The 23,718-nt window shown below is 44.3% G+C and overlaps 1 protein-coding gene across 7 annotated transcripts in view; it reads left to right on the top strand.

Moving 5' to 3' along the window:
* Positions 1–23,718, top strand: part of LOC105674723 (uncharacterized) — a 237,534-nt gene that overhangs the window by 142,141 nt on the left and 71,675 nt on the right. For 5 of the 7 annotated variants that reach the window (XR_010890910.1, XR_010890909.1, XM_067357834.1 and 2 more), the window contains one exon: positions 21,470–21,616. Coding sequence is in view for 5 of the 7 variants with exons in the window: in XM_067357834.1 (XP_067213935.1) it covers positions 21,571–21,616 (46 nt within the window). In the remaining 2 variants the exon portion in view is untranslated. Of the gene's footprint in view, positions 1–15,258; positions 17,494–21,469; positions 21,617–23,718 lie in introns of those variants that run through there. The other 2 variants (XM_067357836.1, XM_067357835.1) reach the window with 2 other exon arrangements.

Here is a 23,718-nt window from a genome sequence, read left to right on the forward strand (position 1 = left end):
GCGGCTTTTGTATCGACGAGAAGAATGCCAAAGAGAACGCGGGAGCAGGAGTTACAAGTGGCAACAGTAATAGCCGTGCGTGCGTTCGGCGTTCTGTTTGAGCTCAAAATGGAACGACATAATAACAAAAGGGGGAAACCCGCACAATGTGCGTCTGGGTTTGCCCGGCGAGGAAGGAAGGAAGACTCGCGCATAGTCGCGGAAATACGCGCGCACGCTCGCTCGCGGTGCTCGCTGCAATTCGCGGAGTGTAGGCGAGCGTACCTCGCCAGCGCCGAAGCGTACCCGGAGCTTAATTTCGCCCCGAGCACCGTGCTCGTTCGAGCGTCGCGCCGTGTCGCACCGCGTCGTACCGGCGACTAGCTTGTACGGGACAGTTGAATCGCTTCGGGGGATTCGCCATCTTTTGTCTTAGCACAATGGCGGCCGCGGCACAAAAGTGACTAAGTGCCCGTAATACTCGCCATTATATGGCCCCTAACCCCGCGCGCGCACCCTTTCTGTTTCTCTCAACTTGATCCTCCGCGCGCCCGTCTTTCGCCTTTCCGGGCCCCACCTGGACTCTCTGTACGTATGCATGGACTCCCGGCGCACCTTCGACGAACTTAATGCGAAACGGTATAATATGAGTGGCTGGTGAACACACAGAACACTATGTTGTGCCGGAAACAACGTTGCCGCACCGGTAGGTACGTGCGCCGTCGCGTGATTTCACGCGATACGTCTCGCCCCCGTGCTATCGAACACCGCTGGCAGGGATCATTAATTTGTACTACTGGCCCCTCTCAATATCGCATCGGGTTTGCAATATCTACCGACCTTGAAACCTTATAGAGCGTCGGCTTACGTGCAAAATTCGGTGCGCATTTACAAGCCGATTTATTTTCGACTCTAATGCGATCATTTTTTCAACAAATAGAAATATCTTTATGTCTTTTATTATTTTAGCACACTTTAGATCATCTATAATTTGCGACAAAATTTAAAATCGGGGTTACATTTATAATTTTATGGATTCAAATGGAAAAAAGCAGTTAAAAATTCTACATATAATATATATATATATATATATATATATATATATATATATATATATATATATACAAAATATGTGAATTTAGAATTTCATGAATATTGGATCATTTAAAATAAGCTTTAAATCACGTATATTTTTCAATAATGTCATTAGAAAGACTTGATGATATTACAAATAAATAATAAAAAGCTGCTTCGGTATTTAAAATTAGATACTTATTCTAAAAATCAATTGCTGAATTGTAAATCTAAAAAAAATGCGACAGATTGTTCCATTTTTATTATTGGCGTTCAGTACATTTTCCGCGGACCGCAATCAGTCCGCGTTGGGAAAACGTACGAGCGCCGACGAGAGCATCGGCGATCCCGCGGCGCCATTCTCGCAATATTAATGGGTCGTCGTTTCTCGTTGAGCGGGGGGCGGTGCGCGTTTAGTTAGCACCCGCGATGGCAATTTGTAAGGGCGTCGGTGGTTTTCACGACGGGAAGCACAGCGGACGGTCGCGCCAGCGCGAAATTGATATAACTGGGTCCCGCAATGCTCGAACAAGCGTGATGTATAGCCAACATCTGGAGACTCTTCGGGCCACGTGACACGCGCGGCTTTCGGGAAAATTAAAAATCCTGTTGAATCGATACTGAATTGTGTCTGACAAGCGGCAGAGCGGGAGACGCCGCGCGTTTCGGTAAGGTTAGTCGGTTTATTTTTTCCAATAATTTGACACGTAGCTATTTTTCTGGAGAGTAAAAATATAAAAATGACAGCATCATATTACACATAAAGAATCACACTTGACGTAATCTGATCATTGTTTTTCTTGTGAGAAACATGTAGGAATTTATGTTGATATAATGCAATTGGCATTTGTTTCTTCGAAACTACATAAATTGTAGGTGTTACAAATTACAAGTGTTACAAATTTTCAGAAAGATTAATTTGATTTATATGTTATTCTTCTATCTTTGACATATTCTTACCTTACTTACCTTTACTTCGCAATTCTCAATCAATTAAATAAGATTATGGGAAAGTCCGAAATGGCAGTAGCGATTTCACTTAGTTGACAATACATCTCCAGGAAGTTTCAGGCTGTTAGCACAGAGTTTCGCCAATGTATGATGTAAACACGGACTTTGATATGTATGAGGAGTCTAAATGCACGGTATCCTTTACTGACTATGATATAGATGAATAGCCAACTATACGGAGCTTTAAACGGGCAGATGTAGGTTAATTACAGAAAAGCCAATAAAATAAATATAGAAATGAATTTGACAGGCTTTCAGATATATCAGGTTCGAGAATGGGCTCGCGTTCAAAAAACTACGTAAGATATTATGAGAATTTAAACAAAATTCAATTCTCAAAATATATAACAAAATAATAATTTAGTTAATGAATATTTACGAATTTCTATGTAACTAAGTGAAAAATTCACAGACATTCGTACTTTGTATATTAAATTGTTCAGTGAAGGTATTAAGGCTGCATTACTAGTGCGGAAACGGTAATTTTAGATAATTGGAATTATTTACTGATGAAGACAATTCTGCCGCTGTGATCAAACTTTTATTTTTAAAATCTTAACGAAGAAAAATAATACGTTCTTATTACTTTTCTAAATCTTTCTTCGAATCATTTTATTCTGCCACCTTTTCATCGTATCTTATACGAACTCTAAATATCCTCGCAAAATGGTGAAAATTATATTCGCTGCCGAGTATGATGGAAATAAGCGCACCTAAAAATATTCTACTCCTAAACAAGATTAACGAAGTTAACGAACGCTTCGAGAATAACATTGAGAATAAATTGCGCTACCAAAGTCGCTTCTCTCAACGTATTTCAGATATTTTTGCAATTCTCCACGATCGGGTTCTTTTCTCTTCTTTCTCCCGCCGTATTATTTTGCTGTACTACTTTTTAACGATTTCAATTGAAATATATTCTTAGCCCGTGCCATCGAAGTTCAGTCGACTCGTGACTGCAGCTAACCGCGTTACAACCCACCGTTCGACCGTTCTCTCGGTTCTTTTAAAATCCAGCCGCCGACTGTTTTTTCCTCCCGACTGTGCTTAACTTCTACGTCACGTCACTTAACTTCCGGGGACGAACTGTTGAATTATCCGCCGGTACGTGCTCGTCCAGATTAAATCTCAATACCGATCGCGATCGGTGTCTGCGATTTCTTTATGCACGCTAAAATTATTTGCCGTCAGAACTACGCGCGCAATGTTTGTTAATCTTTTGGCGTGCAATTGAATTTTCGCTCTATTCAATCGGAGTGGGAAATTTTGCTCTACAAAATATATGCTTCTTTTGCCGAACAGTATTAGGAATTTCTTCCGCGAAATAACGGATTCCCAATTAACAGAGATTCATTTTACGATGCAATGAATTTCTAATCCTCAAAATCAGAGTTTGGCTTTACAATTATTGGATTTCTTTTCATTTGCTTTTATTTTTATCAACTCATTTCGCTTCGGAGAATTAAAAAAGCGGAAGGGGTGAAGTCATTGCTCGAATTGTCTCGCCGTTAATTTGTAGCGCATGGCAAGACTTTTATTTAAACTGAAGAGGTTAAATATTTCCTCTGATGCGAACTCAACCGGTGCAAACCGTGCACCTAGAGAGAATAATTAAATTCTTGCTCTGCAATCAATTTTTTGTGGATATAGAAAGAAAGGAGTGTTACCGAGGCAAAATAATGTTTGAAAATCGGTCTATTAGATTGCATTTTGTCTACGCCATACAATGCAGGCATATCAAAGAAAACAGTACTGAACAAGGCATTGCTAATAAAAACGAGAAAGTTATTATTTTTTAATCGACAACTGACATTGGCTACGATTAGACTGATGTTTGGAACGAATTCCAGGAACATCATTTTAATGATATCTTGGATCAGTTGAAAGCTCTCTAGCGGGAATAACTTATCGATTTCTTTTAAAGAAGCAGAGTAACGTAAGAAGTAATGGGGAGGCGGGAGAAGAAACGGAGAGAGAGAGAGAGAGAACGAAAGAGGGCGATAATGCTCGATTAGAGGGCGTCCGATCATGCCTATTAATTTTCGATCTGTCTGATAGTGCGACATGAATTATGCATCGCCCCGGCAGACGCATTGATTTTTCGACTGGACAAGAAAATATTATCCGTATAATTCAAGCTAATGAGCCGAGCGTGGAAGTCTTGGGCTATTTTCCACGCAGAGTTAGTGGTTAACGCCTCTCGGCTACCGGACACTCCAATTCCATTTTTACCACTAATACCCGAAATGACCGATGCGAGCCGGCCGCGGCGCGAAAAAGAATAGCGGTATTAACAAATTGGAAATTTTCTTCGACCTCTGCGATTCCATGTCTCGTTAATCGCATTTGCTAATCCTACGAAATATGTCCCGAATTAAATCGCCGCTCGAGCGCCGACCGCGAAAAAGATGCAAATGCATGCGCTAAACTTTGGGAACGTTGCATGGAGCGTGCGGGCAGAATATTTTTTAATCCGTTGTACATTGACTCCGCTGTTCCAGTGAGACATTATTTAAATTGTACATGTTTTAAAAGTCCAGCAAGATAATAGAAATTTAGTCATTTTTAACTTGTCGCTTCTTTCAATCATGCATACACTGCATATATTTGATGAAAAGTATGACGTTTTTTTTTTTCTTATTTTCGATGAAATTTTTATATTATGAAAAACGACTTAAACTTTGAGTACAAAAAAAACCTTAGATCAAGAAATACGGGGTGAATCTAGGACGAGATCTATATATTTTAACTCCAACATCAGAGTTCAATGGTACCGATACGTTCGAGGTATCCGTGCGTAAGCGAAGCGGTCTCTCCCGCTGAAGTTCGGAAAGCTCGTAGATATTCTGCGCACGCTAACGTATTCCCGACTCCAAGTTACACCGTGTTAAATCTCGAAACAAAGGCACGATGTCCCACGAACGGCGTATTCCGCGACTCGAGAGATCCGTCGCGCTGTCCTCTCGAATGTACAAGTGCCTCATTGAAAAACGCCTGAGCGGAGTATAATGGAGGAAAAGCGTGGTCCGGATAGGAGGAAAGTTGCCAAGAATCGAGGAGTGGTGAGGGAAGCGACCGCGACGGACGGGGGCTCGGAGGGAGCCGGAATAAATCGGGAGACGAGGAAGCTTCCGCGTATCGAGTATTCGCGATAAATCGAGCCCCGTAGAGGTTTCTACGAGATTAACGGAGAAGTTTGTCCTAGCGACGGAGTGTGCGAGACGCCGTGAGAACACTTTTCTCTAATTCGATGGGAAGTCCCGGCGCGGCCGACTTCCGGCGGGGATGCGCCCACCGGCGGATCTTGGTCAGCCGACTCCGCGATTCATCGTCGAACTGTCATGAAAGTTCGACGACGATTATTCGGGAATTATTCGCGGCGGCCGATTTCCATTTGCGCGGCGAAATCCGCGAAGATTCCGTGGAACTCGCGCGAATGAAAAATCGACTTGAAACTCGCGAAACTCAATGCGGTTAAAAGTTAACGCTCGGCTAGTTTCCGTGACGTTTCGCGTAACATGACCACTTCGGGCATCGAGCGAGCAGTTCGATTCGGCGAATTACGAGCAGTTCGGATTCTTCATTCGCAGCGATCGTGACGCGACTTGTCATGTATTACGTGGGCGGAAATATCTAAGGAGCACGCGATATCTGGCACGTCTTAAGGCAAAGATGCCGGCGCGGGCATGCACGTATATACACTCTATACAGCACATGTTTCCCGTTAGATCTTAGTCCGGACGCGTTTCGTGCAGTTTCTCATCCAGTTTGTCCCGGGATACGAGTCTCGCGAGTGCTTACGGCAACGTCGGAGTTTCCGAAACTGTGTCGCGCATACAAGCGCGCGCGTTGAACCTCGAAACCTCACGCAACCCTTTATTTCTAAGTCTCGCATGTCGCATGTCCCTTTTTTACACTCCGTCGTTGTTAAAGTTGTTACCGTTTAATTTGCCGACGATTCAAGTTCTATCGCACAAATCGTTATTACGCGCCAACTTTTTCTATTCCAATTGTTTTAATCATTTTAAATTGTTATTGCAACATTTGTAATTGTTACATTTATTTCGTACTGCGTTAAGTACGAAATCCGGCGAAATGCTATTATGCAGTTTCTTCCGCGATTGTTTTTCGGTGCTGATTGAGTCTTTTTTCCCGTCCGCGAAATCCTATCTCCGCGCTCGCATCTCCGCGCCATTTTCATTTTTCATAAGCTCGCGCTTGCGAGCTGACCACCGCGGTAATCCCGTATTTGAACTTCCGCGAGGAGGGTGCGAAGCGTAACTCGCTGGACGAATAAGAGGAAACGACGGAGACGCGAGGACACGGAAGGTAAACAAATGTGCGCCGGAACAAGAGACAGAGAGGGCCGGAGAGAACAGCGTGGAGAATAGCGGGCGACAGGGGGGACGCAAGGGGGGGAGGGGGGAGCAATGCGGATGAGCCGTCAGGCAGAAGGATAAAAGGGTACTCGTGCAAAGGCCAAAACTACGTTACGAGGGGTTGAACGATACTCGGCGGATGGTGTAAACGGCACGGCGAGAGAAAAAGGAGGATGTGGAGTGTGAGCGGGCGAGGAAATGAAAGAGAGGCGGATGAAAGCGCACAGCGAGAAGGTGAAGAGATAGGGGGATGGGGGTTAGACGGACGCGATTTGCGCGAGAGGATTAGGGATCGGGGGGTGGAGGTCGCAGGGATCTGGGGGGAGGAGGAGGGCTGGTCGTCGTAATAAATAATATACTGAGGCAACAAAAAGCTGTAAAACGAACACGATTAAAGCCGGTTAATTTGGAAGTTTTAATAAACAACCGTGCCAACTGGGTCGGCGTTGTCGGAGGCTGAGAGAAAAGCGAGCGTGGGAAGAAGAGAGAAAGCGTAGGAGGGAGAAAAGAGAGATTCAGCAGGAAGCATCTCCGCAAAGAGCGATGCGGAACAAGGCGGCGGGACAAAGAGAAGGGGACGTCTAGATTGCGCGTCCTGGCGCGACGGCGCGAAGGGGGGAGGGGGGAGACGACAGGGGAGATGGATATACAGCAGTCGTCCGCAAATCATTTGCATAATTGATTAAAGACTTGCAGTATCCGAGTGTGTTGCTCGTGTCGGTGGAACGCGCCATATATAAGCCATTAAGGGGGCCGCGCAGCGATACATTAAGGTGGCGTCACAACAGCGTTTGCTCGCGCCTCTCGACCCTGCCCCCCTCATATAACTATATCTTGATAAACGTTTCGAGCGAGCACGGGAATTTCGCGCGTATAATTTGTGTAAGTTTGTTAATGAACCCCCGTAAGATACGTCGGCTGCGTTTCGACTGCGCCTCCGCGCGCTACTCTTGCGGAGCGCCTTGGATGCGCGATTACCGGAATTTATGGATGGAGCAGTGAAAGTTTGTGAGAGGGCGACCGCCTCCGTGCCGCACTCTCTTTCTTCCCCCTTCATCCGTCTTTTCTCCTCCATCTTCACTTTATCCGTTTCACTTCACGTCCCGATTTTTCGTCCTACACTCCTGCGAGATGGTGACTCGTCGGGCTCCATTAGACCGCGCTTTAAAAAACTCGGCTCACTCTATGTTTCCGCATCGGAGAACACTTTTACACTTAAAGCAACTAACTGCGGCGTGTGGATATGAACGGACCTTTAGATCGTCGGATTACGGCGTTGAGCATACCGTAGACGAGCGTAAAAACGAGAATTTCCGTTGTGTACATGGAGAGCTGGCGAAACTTACCGCCTGACTTACTCTCTCTCTCTCTCGCTCTCTCGTACTCCTTTGGCATCTCCGTTCTAGCGCCGATTTTCGTCGCATCGCTGCCGCCGTTTCGCCAACGTAACCCGCTCTCAATCACGCGAAAAATGCAGCCGGCAAATTGTCACTTAATTTCCCGGTTCGATCTCGGGCGCGGAGGAGGACCGCGATAAACGGATAATACGTCGCCATTAAGCGCGAAATTTATCGTTTAAAAAATTGGCTAACACCAGAGGGCCATAAAGCAGAGAAAAGACATTGTCGGGGATTTTAAGTACATCGTTTGCTAAATTGCCCGGCTGTTCGTTCGCCGCGTACTCCGCCACAATAGGAGCGAGAGAGAAAAGGTGAATGGTCGAGTGAAATTCGCGAAAACGCCCGGCGAATCGGAGAATCCGCTTATCGAGGGAGCACAAAGTCGCGCTTTCGCGTTTCTCCTTCTTTCCTTCCTTTCTCCTGCGCGCTCTTTTCTCGGTGACTAAACTGCCGGAAGGTGCACCGCCGTCGTGGACCGCACTTAATTTCGTAGCCGGCCTCGCTGCGTGCTAGGCACGAGGAAAGCGGAAGAACCTTTATTTATTTTCCCCGCTTGGCTGCTGTAAAAATATTCCTAATTACACGTTTCCTTCATGACGCACAAATTCATAATCCCTGCTACATTTCCCAAAGGACGTAATCAGTGGAAATGCCTTCCAAGACGTATTATTATTTTACTTTATTAGTTATCATTATTATTGGACGGTGCAATTTTCTGATCGCGATTGCCGATAATGAAATTAGCGGCGAGATACGTGCTTTTAAAATTTAAAATCATTATCAGAGTCGCGCAATTAAGACTTTACACATACACATAGATTTAATAAAAGATTTAATAAAACTGTATATTTCAAATTTTAAATTAAATTTAAAAATATTAATATAACGAACTAAAAAAAAAAACTGTAAATTATAAAAGTACAATATAAGAAGATTTTGCACACTGCCATCACTATTCTTTAAATTTTATTTAAATATACAAACGTGGAGACAAACGTTTATAAAAGTCCGTCTTAAAATCTGGATTTGATGTCTGTTTCATGAATATGCAAAGAAAAATTATACCTTTCGGAAAGGTGGTGATATTTAAAAAAAAATCTTTTGTAAAATTCAGTTCAGCGCATATATGCATATGATATTAAGGTTTACTTCCGTTCGTTCTCAGATGTAGACTCTATATTTAATTGCTGTTCGAGAGTGCATATATTTCAGAAAAGAATTTCCGAATATTCAAAGGCTCAAAAAATTATGAGTTTGCGCGCGCTGTAATACGGAAGTACGAGTGAATTATCTCGTGTCAATAAATCATGAAGCGTTGGAATTGACTAGAGAGACACCGGGGATCGTTATCTACGCGGACGGGTCGCGATTCTGGTTCTCGGTGATTATGGGGTGTCGTCTAAAAACGAGGGCGCTTGTACGTACATTGTCAGAGATTGACGGAAGAATCGTACTTCGGTGCTACCGCGCAGTTATCGACGAATTGGCGGAACAATAATTCTTCTCGGCCGCTACGGGGGCTATATTTCCCGCGGGTAATTTACGTCGCTTTTCGAGCGCCGATTTTCGGGTCGCCAACTATCTCCGGGACGATCGTTTCACGTACTCTTAAACCCGTCGTATTCTCGTTCCCAATAGATCGATACGGCGGCAAGTCACGGACGAATCGCGGCTACGTAGAAGTTTGCGAAGACGGAGGCGGCTGTCTCACGGATGCGGAACGTCCGCGACGCAGATAATTCTATTGTTGCTCTGGCGAACGTGCAACTTGTACGTGACCCAAAAGTCACGTAAATTCAGTTTCGCGCCGGGACTCGCGGCATTATTCGTTCAACTAATTGCCCGAACAATCGTGAACAGGCTGGGCGCGCATTCACGCGCGCTCTCGATTGCGCGCCAATTCACTGATTTGTTTACGCCAGCTATTTAAATGCGATCGGCTGTTTCGCTTGGAGAAATAATTATTGTCTCTCGCCCTCCCATTTTCCCTTGTCCCATCATTTTATTATCGATTTGATTCACGTGCGCGATTAATTCACCAATCCCTCAAACAGAAACTGCCACGAAATTTTTGCTTATAATAACGCAACGATGAATAGCGGCGAACATTAAAGTGCAGGTAAAGTATTCGTGTCTTTTTTTATTTCCATACATATAATTAATAGAAAGTCATTAAAAACTGTAATAAATTACATTAATCCGCAAGCCGTTCCTTGACTAAAATTATTCTGCGATATTACGTAACCGCGTGAAACTTGCGTCGGCTGACCGTTCACTTGGCGGCCGCAACAGAATCCGGAACCCGTTCATTAGTTTCCATACAGATCCGCGGCTGAGCGAAGAAGGAACCGCAAGAGGTGGAAACTAATTTCGCCCTCTCGCTCTCTCCTCGCTGCCAGTATCCGTCGAGAGAGCACGTTCGCTGTACTCCGTCGGTGCAAAAGAACGGCGGTCGTACGACGACGGGCGGGCGGCGAGAAAATAACGCGGTTGAGACTGCGTAATATACCGCGCAGGTGCATATCCGGGCAACCCGCATATTTGCGTACGCCGAGATGATAATCTCTTTTCGCTTTACTTCCCTACTTCCCCTCCGGTGGCATGCGGTCGCCGTCGTCTTTTCCTGGAATTCACCGATCTTCTTTTCAGTCGACTTCGCCCCTGGGGCGGCAAACCGAAATTGATATAACAGCGCGTTCCGCGCGTTACGGTAACGCGCTACGGTAAAGGTAACCGTTAAGCGTTCGCGCTTGCTTTATCTCGCGCGGCGAAGGGCGCGTATACTAGAGAAACGAAATTCCGCGAGGGAAGAGGGATCAAAGGGTAAAGGTGCCTTCGCATCGTTTCGTCTTCGCCTCTGTTACTCGATATTGCGCCGCGAGGCGTTCCGACGAAATCAAGATGCCGGGTTAATTCTAAGGCGGTACCGACATGTAAACCCTTTCTTCAGTACGTAAATCTCCGCATTGTTCAACCGCGTTTTTCATTATGAAAACCGTGTGCATAATTTGGCTGTTCTGTTGCATCATATTATCTCTAAAATTCTAATTAATTAGGACGCAGATGTAAGTCTCCGGGAGGAACGTACTCTTTATTATAATTTTAATGAATGCAGCACAGCTATGAATTATTCGCCGCGAATAAAAATATGAACTTACAACATCGCATGTAAAAGATTGCTGTATCGCGTATATTATATTTTATATTTCAATCTTATTTTCATCGATAATATCTTTTGTAAAGTGTCGGCGGTGACAAAGAGATAAATAATACAACAAATTGCTCGTTGCAAAATAAACGCTATCTCTTTCGCACATAACGATCGCATTTTATAGGAATCCGTTTCCGCTTACTAAGCTTTCCTTTGTAATACTTACTGCACTGCACAGCGCAGAAACTCATGCTCGATCGTTCCTCTTTAGTCGGCATTTCGGTATAATCACAAACGTTTCACTTTGACGGGTCATAAAAACCGAATCAAATAATTTATGTCGTGATCGCACGGTTATTAATGCAGCAATAAATGAGTAATCGGTTTATAGGACCCCGAGGAGAGCCAATTGAATCTTTGATTCGCGCATTCGGGAATCGGAACTCACGGCTGAATGCCGTTGCACCAATTTCCCGGTGCAACGCGATGCGAAAACAAAACTAACTACTTCGCAATTATGCGAAGTTTCCCGATAATTCGCAAATTTACGACAGACAGTTCGCGACTTTATAGAACGCTTTCATACTGGTGAAAAAGGATAAAGAAGTTTTATCAACGTTATTATTATTATAATACCTTTGTTTTGCTTATTTCTAAAATATAATGTACAATATAATGGAATATAATGCAGAATTTGTATAATAATATGTATTATAATGCACTGCAAAAATATATTTCATCGCATTATGATACATTACAACATAATTAACGCCAAGGGTGAGATTTAGTTATAAAACTGTTTTTTATTCTGACAAGGCAAAAATAGAACGGATAAAAAACGACTGCTGGTGAAAAAGCGGAAAATGTATAAAAAACAGCACCCAAAAAAAAATCATTTGAGAAAAATATCCAATGTTAATTTATTTATTGCAGAGAGAATAGAGAAAAATAGTGTAGTCAAATATCAGTTTCATTATCCGCGCTTTGCATATTTCATAAACTAACAAAAATTAGTTGTTTGTTTTTCGAGTATTGGTTACTCGTGTAAATTTCTTTCCCATCGACGAACTGACGCAGCGTCGTCCGTCCGAAGAAAAGTATAAGAGAACAAGTAGAAAAACTCCAGTGACACGACGACGTCTTCTCGGTCGGCCAGTAGTTGCGGATTTTCCTCCACGGCGTGCCGACACACCGACTCGTGCTACTTGGCCCGAATAAACAGAAGCGTTCTGAGCAGAAAGATAGTATTGACCATCCTTTTTCCAGGATGGTCGCGTCCCCCACGGAGATCACCGTCGCTGCAGGATCGTTCCGTCGCTCCGCCGCCTCCGGAGCAAGCCAGTCGTCTCGAATTCAAGCGGCTGCAGCCTGTCACCGGGATAGGCGGGGCGGCGGGAGCGAGGCAGACGGAGACACCGAACTCCAGGCTGGATTCCTACGACCTTTCCCGGTTACGGAGTTAATATTTATCGAGGCTGTCTGTAATTTTCTCGAGACTGCGAAACTACCGCGAGCGGCCGCCGTGACTGCGACGAAGGAAAAATAATTAAAACCGTCGAAATACTAGTTAATGTGCACTTCGTCATCGGTGGACTGTTGCGCGCTGTTGATTCTTACTTAGCACGGCATTAATATATCACCATCATAAAAATTATGCAGGATTCTATATTTGCTTCGCGATGGTTACAATTAAATTTGTAAAAATTACATATCTTTCTTGTTTTTTTTTTTTTTTTTTTTTGGTTAATTAAATTCAGCATGATAGAAGGATAAGCGCGATTTAAGTCGCGAACGTTGTGCATTAATATATATCAACATAGGAATAGACATTTGAGAGAAGCGGAAAACCATACTTTTCATCTCACAAATACAGATTGAAGCTTGGTAGCGATAATAACTGGAGGTATTTTTTTCATTCGCAATAGGGCGCGCGTTTCCACGCAAAATCACACATGCCGGGTTATGATTTCTAGGTCGTCAACTGTAAAACATATGTCGTTGCTGGGAGAATAACGCGCTTTGCTGATATAGAACGTATCTCCATATGATGCACGGGCAAACCACATATTTCTCTACGTGGCAGCTCGATCTACCAGTTTTATGTTTTCTTCTGTAAAAACAGCTGGCTCTCTTTCGCGCGAGAGAAAGTTCGAGAAACGAGCTGTCGTCGGTAACCACGACCGGTATCCACTATTTATTGCGATGTATTTTAGAAAGAACATAAAAATGTGTAAAAAAAAACACGATGAAGTATCTCCACGCACTATACGCTTTCTGGTTCTTTTTGAAAAACAGCGACTGATTGAAGTACTTGTAGAGCGTAAACGTGAACTGATTTTGAAGCTACAAGAATGGCACAAAAATTATTTATAACGATCGATAAAAATATAAAAGTCCATTTTATTTTTGCGGAAAGCTGCACGTATAATTCATCGCCGAACAGGAGGAATCAATGTGATTCTATTTATTTTTGTGAACTCAGGGAAAAGTCACGGCGAGAAAAATCGATCAGTCGTTCGATCACTGTTAACGCGTAATTCGTATTTCTTACGCTGATCGGACAAATAGAAACGGAACACAATTATGTGTAATGTCACTTGTGATTTACGATGCTATGCGTGTGATATCGCGTGTGGTGTCGGACATTTCAAGCGCCGATTAATTGGTCCAGTGGTGAAAGCTTCGCGCAGAATTAATTTATAGAGATGTCGATCGTTCCGTGGCACTCGTCAACAAGTGGCCGATTCGTAGGCTATCCAAGATAATTGCAAGAGACAATCTACGCACACTTCGTATCCCGGAGCTGTACGCTACTAACTTCGGCGGACAGAAGGTATTTTGCTCGCTGCGATTGTGTTAATCTCGACTAGCTAAAACTCCATAATTGATGCTATGGAAAGAGGCTTTTCTTCTCTTCTTTTTACATACGGTTACAACTGGGACGAATGCAAATAAGCAATGGTGCAAATAACGGTGGAACTTACGTTTGCTCGGTGGTCCGCGAAAGCGAGAAAAAGGAAAGAGAAATGAATAAGCAAAGCTTAACTCATTTCTATGCGGTATAAAAAAATTAAATCTACGTTGGCTGGAAGAAAGAGTGAGAGAGATCTTTGAATTTTCTTTGAGGGAGAATACAGACGAAATATTTCTAGGTTTCAAATTCTTCGTACAGCAGAATATTGCAGGGGCTTCAAGCAATGAGTTTTAAGGACGATAATATTGTGTTTGCACTGCAATTCGCGCGCTATAATAAAGATTTTTAATAATGGTCTGCAAATCCTTGCAGGGATACGTTACACTTAAGTGGAAATTCAAACGACCGTTCCGCGGTACGAGATGAAAAACAATTCGTAAGGCGAATATTTGCCGCAATATATTTGCGGCGACGTTCACCGCGACTTCTTGTTACGAAAGCGAGAACAGCGTGGAAAATAGCCGAGGAATGCAAAGACGCCGGCGTCACGGTCCTCCGGGAGGAGCCAAAAATGCACTTTTTATCGAGCCGCCGCATCTCGCATGCACCGCGAAGAGGTCGGGGTCTCTGCATGCATATTTCCCGGCACGTTTCCGCCGGGTATCCCAATGTACACGCACGTACTTTCTTCCTGAGCCTGGCTATCCGGACGGGTAAACCGTGCAAGGTCGATCAAGACTGCATATTCATGGGAAGTTCGGAAAGGGCGATCTATTTTTTTATCTCTTTCGGCTCCGCGGGAGGTGTTTTAGAGCGCATCGATAGATACGGGATACGTATCCGCCTCGCGGCTCCAATGGCCACATGAAATTTCCCGAACGACATTTCCAGGATAAGCGTCGTTTCGGGTTTCGTCACGTGATCCTGCCTCTGGCATACAAATGCAACATTTCTAAAGTATATGTATGTTTGCAGATCGCGTAAATTACGTATAGATTGTTGGTCGCCTCGCGAGGATAACAGTTTTTCGATTTATTTAGAAAAAATTATTTCAAAGAAGTTGCCCCACGTTCTTTATCCCGAGTCCAGGAAACGTATCTCACTCGAAGAGATCCTCTGTATTTCAAGAATGATGAGCAAGGACTGTTTTAATCAAGACTCTATACATAGCGAAGTAACACATACATATTTCACGCTGCTTATAAAATCACTATTTTTTTAGTAACTCTACTTTTCCGTAAAAACAACTCGGAAGATGGAAAGAATAATTTTTATGATAATGTGTTTTTTTTTAAGTTTCAAGATTTTCAGAAAGAGGATAGAAAAGAGGGGACTGAATTCTCGAATGTAAGTCCGTCATCCTATAATATAAAAAAACAACAAAAAAAGACTCTTCTAAGTCAACAATCTATGATTAGTAAAAGGGCTTTTAAAGCCGATGCTAGATGTTCAATATACGCTCAATATAGCTTAAAACAACGTTTACATATTCAATTATCTATTCTAAATTGCAGATTCTTACAATTATTGCTTCTTATTCTACTATGTGTGTGTTGAATGTCTACATACATAGCTAGTGTTCAGAGTTTCATTTATTAAATTACTAATATATTAAAAAATAATAATATTGTAATATTATCAATATAATGTAAAAGTGATAATATCAATGATAATTTAATATTAAAAAATGATAATAATTGCATTGACATAAGTCAATGCTTAGCGTTGAATTGGCGGCGGCGATTGTCGTCGACTCGGCTCGGCGCGTGTAACGGTTGCACCTGTCGTGCACAAGGCGCGCAGGCGCTCAGGTGCTACGAACCGCCGGACGGAGGTAAAACGACGCGCGGTCGAGCTTTCGTAGTCGGCATCGGCCATCCGCGACGCGAACTTTCATCCCCGGCGACGGTCCCGCGCGCGTCGCGGCGCCACTTACGAAGTTGTCGCGCGTGTACGTTGAGGAAGAGGAGCATTCTCTCTTTGCGAGCGCTCTTCTACGTGAATACCGGTGCGGAGAATACGCGGTGCAAGAACGGTGGGAAGGACTGAGAGATGTGCAGTTGACTTTGGAACTTGGAGCATTAATCTTCGGGACTTTGGCGTAGACTCGCGATCGCCAGTGCAGTTTGTTCTCTTTGGTGAAGAGATGGAAATTAATTCCGGCTGGAGTTTACGCGTCTCCTCGGACTGACTTGGGCGCGCGCGCGCGTGTGCCAAAAGCGATGTCTTTTCGCCAAGAACAGTGCCTTACGGGCGAATGAAAATCGCATCGCGTCGAGTGCCGGCGTTGATTTCATCTACCTCGATCGCGCGCCCCGCGGGCGAACGCGCGCACGCGGATGGAAAAACTGTTTGGGAAAACAAAAGCTGCGGGCGACGACGTGCGGCACTATTTCTAATTTTAATTTCACTGCCACTATCGCCGCCAGGGCCCGGTGCCCTTTCCCCCTCCCCCCCACCGGTCTGTAAACCGCGTTCGCGTTTTCGGCCGCTCGATCGCGCGATGAAACCAGCCGGTCGGAAGAGCTTCGATGCTGTCCCCGGAATTGCGGCGAGCCGCTCTTAACCCGTGTCGGGCCGTGAAGGTAGGCTGAAAACCGCGGTAACGCCGACACGGCCTCAAATCGCCCGACGAACGCGAATTAACGTGCCCGCGCTACAAACAAATGCGGTCACGTTATAAATTTCGGGATCGATCGGAGGCACGATCGCCAGCGGCGCGGGTTCGCGGGTCCATCGCGCTGTCACATAATACATTGAACCGGAATATCTCTTTATACGGAGAATGGGAATCATAGCAGAGAGGGAGAATCATAGGTTCGACTCGACAACGGTGAATTAATCGAAAATAAACGCGGTTTCACAAAATTTCGGCTGATCGGAATTTCGCTTGCGAATAGTACACAAGTTAATGCATCTAAATATTCCGCCGTAACACATAACATATACACAGAATTATGCGAATCACGTAGGCTACGATGCAGTATGCTACGAGCCAGCGAACAGTGCAAATTAACGCATGCAATTCGAAATAAACGCGATTTCAAACAAAATTTCGATCGATCGAAGACCTGAAATAACATGTCGATCATACTGCCGTACACGCGAACGCGAACTCTCTCCTTTATCTAGAGAATTATGCAAATCAGTAGTGATCCATGCAGATACGCTTGGTTGACATAAAGCTCATCGCTCATTCCGTTCAATTGACATAGCTCGATTAATCATTAATGCAACAAGGATCCGCCGCTGTTCAGAAACTCGCGTTTCCGACAACAGAAGAAACTTTACAAGCTTCTTTTTATAACTATTCAATTCTTGCGCGGTTCTTTTTGCGGTCTTCGCAGAAGCAATATTGATGAAATATTGAAGCGATGCTTCACTGTGGAATGACATCGGAACGCTGGGATTGCTCACTCGCGCGAGAGCATCGGAATTTATTAAGTCGTACGGATACAAACGACGGAATATCCGTTCGACGAGTGCGAACGCTGTGCGGCTCCGAGACGCGATTATCGAAGCGGAAGTTCGCCCCCTCGTGTTTCCGGCAGAATTGCGGGAAGTCTCTCTTAACCGGGATCAAAGGTGGGTGCGAGGGTTTGATTGTGGAGCCTATAATCAAGCAGAACGATAGAGCGATAAAGAGCGTAGAGCAAGCGTCATTCGCTACCTAGCGCCGAGATAGAATTGAACGATCAACCGATTATGACTAGACTAGCTGTGCCGGAAATCGGAGGCGCGCTACGCATTGGCTCCGATTTTGATATTGAGTGATCGCGCGATTTCATCGAGCGTGCATCAATGCAGATATCGATGGTGCGAGCGGCGGAGAGAGCTCCCGGGGAAAAAGGAGCAATGAAGAGAATAACGCATAGCGGGACTCGAATTTCGCGTTCGAGAACGAGAACGATGGCAGATGGTAGTTGTGGAGAGCGACGAGATCGAAACGACGATTGAATCGACGACGGTGACACCGGCAAATATTCCCATAACGCGACTGCGGTGGAAATCGCGCGCGAGCGAAATTAGCAATCGGCAGGATCGGGTGCACGAGATATTCAGAACGCTAGGATTGACGAGATACAGATATATCGCGTTAACTTAGAATCGAGATGAAATATTAGTACAACTATTAATGGATCTACGAGGTTGAAAATGTATCAAGTTAAAATATTCTTCTTCTTCTGCTGAGGATTTCATATTTATAGAAAATTCGTTTAATACGCGCGGAAATAAGCCGGAAAGTAAAACGATGGTTAAACGATACAACCTTAGAAAGAATTAATGTTGAATCGGGAGGGAAATGCTAAGCTCTTATTGACAATAGTAAATTTCACATTGCCGAAGAAATTTTTTTTTAATACTAGGCTCAACGGCTGTAACTTCGGTCGCACGATCGCAAAGGGGACGACGATCCTAGGCGATAAAATCCTCTTCGTTTATTCATATCGTAATTCCGCTGGCGGAAGAATTTTCTCAGGAATAGTGAATCAGTTGGAGCGTGGAAGAGAGGGCCGGAAAGAAGAGTCGATATAGATACTACAACAAAAGTACTGCGGTGTGAATAAGTCAAGGATGAACGAGCAGGCTCGCCGTTCCTTATACGAATGTATCCGAAGGGGAATATCCGCTGACAAATCGATTTTTGTAGGCGATATTGCACACAGTCGAAACGAACGTCGCGTGTAGGATTGTGTTACGCGCCTGGTCGCCGGCGCACGTGGGCAACATCCACGAAGGGAAACGAGACGAGGAACGAGAATAGTCTTCGCCGAATAAATAAACTATGCGGCGCCACAATTCGTGCGAGTTTCGGACCGACCTTTCGAACTCTCGAACTCGGAATCATTTACGACCGCCGAGGCGAGGCGGGCCGCTGTCCGTAGCCCTTGAGAAAAATCGCGTGTGAATGTACCGCACGACGTGTACCGCGAGAGAGAACAATATTTCCCGCTTCGTTCCGCTCGCAGCCCCTCATCGATATCGTGTGCCGTGTAAACTTCGTAATCTTGTTTCGACCCGTTAAATTTTTTTTCTTCGGAGTTTCCAATGTATTTTCGCAACTCGATGCTTCCGATAGACGAAAGGTCAGGAAAAGAAGTGAATATATAATACATGTGAAAAGCTGCTCGTACTTATTCGCGAATTTGGAAAAGATATACTTTGACAATCATAACTCGATCAATTTCGAACTTTGATAATATCGAGCAATAATATGAAATGTGTATTTAGAGCACGAAAATGGTATTTCCATTAATTTCTAATCGCGTGATTCTGGATCAACCGTATCTCGATCGAAATATGTAACGCTATTTTAGCAGATTAGCTCGAATTTGAATATCCGTGCTATGGTGTGCTATGGTGTTGAGGAAGAAATGCGACTGATTTCCGATACATCGTGCACATGCGATTCAGATAAACGGCCGATACGGCAGGCAAACAGAATTCTCCCAAGATACATCCCAATTATAAACACAAATCACTATTCCGAAGTTAGGCATCGGGTCAGTCCCGTTCGACAAATAGCAACATCCTGTTCCATCTCCGCGCTCGTTAGCAGCGGCTGTTGTGCATCGGCAAACCGGAACCTGCGTTTATCCCCGTCACTCTCTCTCTCTCTCTCTCGCTCTCCCTCTGTTTCCGTCTATGACGATCGATTGGCGAAACACGCGTACCGCCGCGCCGACGACGACTTTCTCTTAGGAGCATTCGCATCGTCGCGTGGCCGGCATCTCGACGCCGGACGACGACGCTCGGGACTCGCGGCGCAAACTCGCAACAAGTTGCATTTAAAATCCGCATCCAACGTCCGTATGTAGGGGAGCAGTCGCGCGGCAGTTTCATCTCTTTTCTCCGCATCCCTTTCTTCTCCCTTCCGCCGCCCGCCACCGTCCCACCCCATTGGAAACCCCGTCAAATCGCCGAGTATTCTCGACTGATTCGGGCTATTCAGACAAGAGCTCGCTCGAGATTTCCCGTCCGCTCGGCCCCGAGATTATTCCTGAAATTCGTTATAAATTCATTCGGGGGTACTACGCGGCCTGGAGTCGAAATGCACTCGCGACTGCCCCGGCGGTCTTCCAGCTGTCTTGACAGCCGGTAATTATTAATGAGATTAGCTCGCCGGCGCCCGGGGAGTGCAAATGGAAAAGGAATTGATCGTCTGTCTCTATTTTTGGATATTACGTCGCCATCTTGTTGCATTCACGTGCCTCAGCAATTTTTTATCTCGCTAAAATGCTCGCTCATTAATTCGGGTTCAGCTTTCACGGCGGCAGGCCTCTGAGAAACATCGTTCATTTCCCTCGCAAACGCGAATTAAAAGGTGTTGCGCTTTGACTTCCAACTGCTCGCGACGAGGAAATCCAGTTAAGTAGTGGGCCATGTGGAATTACCGGAATTTCTCGACCGAAAGCTTCGGAGATGAAGAGCACTCGACTCGCTACTGAGCGAGCGCTTTTAGCACCTTACGGACTAGAGAGGGAGAGAGAGAGAGAGACAGAGAAAGAAATATAAGGAAAAAGGACCTAAAATCGTAAAAAATTTTCAACTGACGGTGCAAAAAGTAAAACGTCGCGCGAGGCCAGTTTTCACAAGAATATACGACGAAGACATTGGTAATGTCGATACGGAATTCGGGTTTTCTCGGGTGTCTCGTTTTTCGGCCGACAGCCAGTCGGAATATGCCTTGGATAGGGTACACGCCGTGTCACGTAAGTGAGGTCGTGAGTAAACGTACATGCGGAATATAAGGGAGTTGCCGCCAACTGCGTATATATACGGCTCTTCCATGCGCCGGACACACAATGAAAACACAATAACCTGCGGCAATCATTAAATTTAATTGACAGTGGAATAACGAAGAATACAGCCGGTAATTAAGACCGGCGCGATGGGCATTCTCGCGCGTGCCTGATGAGCTCACGCCCGTCTCTTTCCTTTCTTCCGTCTTTCGTTTTTGCTATCAATTGCCGCGATTGTCTTTATCGTTACGGCACGGACTTGCTCGTCCGCGCGCGACTCTTTCCCGAACGCACCGCGCAGCGATCGCGCCTCCGAAGCGATGCGTTGGCGGCGATTAAGTTCAAGCGGGGTAGTTAGAAGTTCTGCATAAATGAGATCCGGCTACAGTGACCCAAATCGGATTAATTATCTACGAAAATGAGATTATAATGATTTATGCGAAATAAAAAATAATGGATATTCGATTCATTAACTGAAAATTATTAAGAGCTAACAAAATTACGAAGAGCGACGACTATCGGGTTTTTATTATGCAATTATCCACATTGATCCACCTTATTTAGAATTCTGAATTATTATAAAATCCGATTGAAGAGCGTCGTTTTAAAATTTTGAGCGCGCGCGTTTCAAACAATTACATTAACAAGATCGATAAATGCAAATTGCAAGAAATTAATCCTTTAATAATCGTTGCGAACCGGTGCGAGGTGTTCATTAGTGAACGCCGTCTGCCGCGTCTGACGCTTGCGGATACACAGTGCTTTTGTTTATTTTTCCCCCCCATCGGTACTATCACGCAACATCTCTCTGATACCAGGAAGAAGAGAATCGTCAGCGTGATCGCAGCTCATCGAAGAAGCTGGGCGAGAATTACGAGTCGAATCCGTGGACCGGAGGGTGCGCGAGCGCCGCCGAGCGATGGATTTTGTGCTGCTGCTGCTCGTGATTCTGCTGAGGCAAGAGGGTGAGTGCTTTCATTACACTTATGCGAGCTGCCAGCGCACGAATATACCGCGATCCCCCCGAACACACACTGTCCTCTTCTGCTACATCCACTTTAAAGGATAAAAGCGATCCTCCTTGTTCCTCTCCTCTCTCTCTCTCTCTCTTACTCTCTCCGCGCGACGACTTCCTTTTTACTCGCTACTAAAGATACTAACTACCGCGCTGTATTTTAAGCACGCGCTTCGAAAGAGCCGCAAAGACTGTGAAAGGCCACTCGCGAGAATCGGTCTCGCTCGTGAAAGCCCCTTAAGCGCTAAAACCGTGATGAAAATCCGATTGCATTTATATGTTATATGCGTATTAAATTGTCGTTCAGCGAACACGACACATGAAAATATTTGTTGATTGACTAATGCGTTATAAATATGTGTATGCTCTTGTCCATTATGAAGAGTAACGTAAAATGTAAAATTTTCATTTTTCAATCTGCTCATGTCAATTGTTGAACCGTTTGTTTGCGTTGAGCAAACTGATACTGCTATATTAGCTATATTATTCAGTTATATTATTCAAATTTAATTGTCATAATTAAAATGTAATATGAGATAATTTCTGTGCGCGCATACTTGTGTGCTTTATTGTTTCGGATAACCGTGTTATTTTTTACAGCACGCTACGGTGTTAAACATTTTTAAACTTTATTAAACGGACATTATGATTTTTATTAATCCAATAAATTACTGAATAATTTTTCAGCAACGGGAAATAAAGTAATAATAACTTTTGCAAGGATCATTATAAACTACTAAAATTCTCATTGCAGCCGAGCGAGATATGATTAAACGCACCACGGGTAAACGCAGCCTGAAACGCAACTACGCACGGCAATAATTTGTAATTACGTGAAATAATCCAGCGTAGATAGGATTGCAATCGGAAGGGTTAGTTTTCACCGAGAATTGTGCGGCTAACATATCGCAAACAAAACATCGTTGTTTAAATTATTACTTGTAATAACGTGCTTAACGCCACTCGATATTCCTGCAAATTACTGCCATCGATAAAAGACTGATACGATGTCAAAAGTGACACTCGCCAACTGATAACATGACGTTTGCCCGCTATGAATATACACGACTGTACAAATTACAAATCCGGGCTTGATACAGAACGCCAATCAAAGTAGATGATAGTTTCGCTTTCCTCGCTGTCCGTCTTTAACAGCCGGATTCGAGAGTCGACTGTCGTCGTTATGCCCGCCGGCTAAGGTATATATATATAGTTCAATGGGTCTATCACGAAGCATAACAGCCGAAGATGCGTACGGCGCAGACGGTGTATAACTCATAGGGGTTCTCAAACTTTAATATCCCGGCCGCGAGATGCATAAATTTATTTAAAGCTTTCCGCATTCACGGCGCGGCATAATTCGGTGCGCGATAAAGCGCAAGTTTTATGACGCGTCTCGGGATAATGCGCTCTAAAAACAACCAACGCGTAATAAGAATACGCGTAACTTGCATAATTCATCGTGGAAGCGGCGTCTGGGAAACGATAACGTTTCTTAACGGACCTACACGCCCGATGTGCAATCACGATGCGCCTCGTTGTCTCGTTTAAATCGTATGTAACACATTCTTTTAATTTCCGAAAATTTTGGATCTTAAGAAATTTCGATTTTATGAATAAAGTAAAAGTTGTGTGTTAGTTAAAGATTCATGAAATTTCGGTAAAAAATAATTTGTACAGAAAAAGTTTTCAAAACGGTCTAAAATCTTTCTCGCGTCAATGTTCTTTGTTGTTGGAAATAAAGTAATGGGGCGCTATCTAAACGTCCCAAAAAAATGTTATTTCCAGTTGACGGGTATTCAAACGCAAACAGTAATATGAGAATCACTGCTGTATGTATAGCGTACGTAGCCAGCTACAAGCCCGTCTCTCCGCCAAAGTTTCCTCTACTGTTCCATACCGAAGTATCTGATAGCTCTCGCAATTTCCAAATGGCCGTTTTCCATCTCTCTTCATGCCATTTTTTTGATGATTTTTTTCTTCTCTCTCACTTTTTGGTCTCCGATCCAAGTGCGTACTCTAAGCGAGAGTGAAAAACTACGAACGACCTTC

Source organism: Linepithema humile, chromosome 6 (genome assembly GCF_040581485.1).
Source record: "Linepithema humile isolate Giens D197 chromosome 6, Lhum_UNIL_v1.0, whole genome shotgun sequence".
Taxonomy (NCBI): Eukaryota; Metazoa; Arthropoda; class Insecta; order Hymenoptera; family Formicidae; genus Linepithema; species Linepithema humile.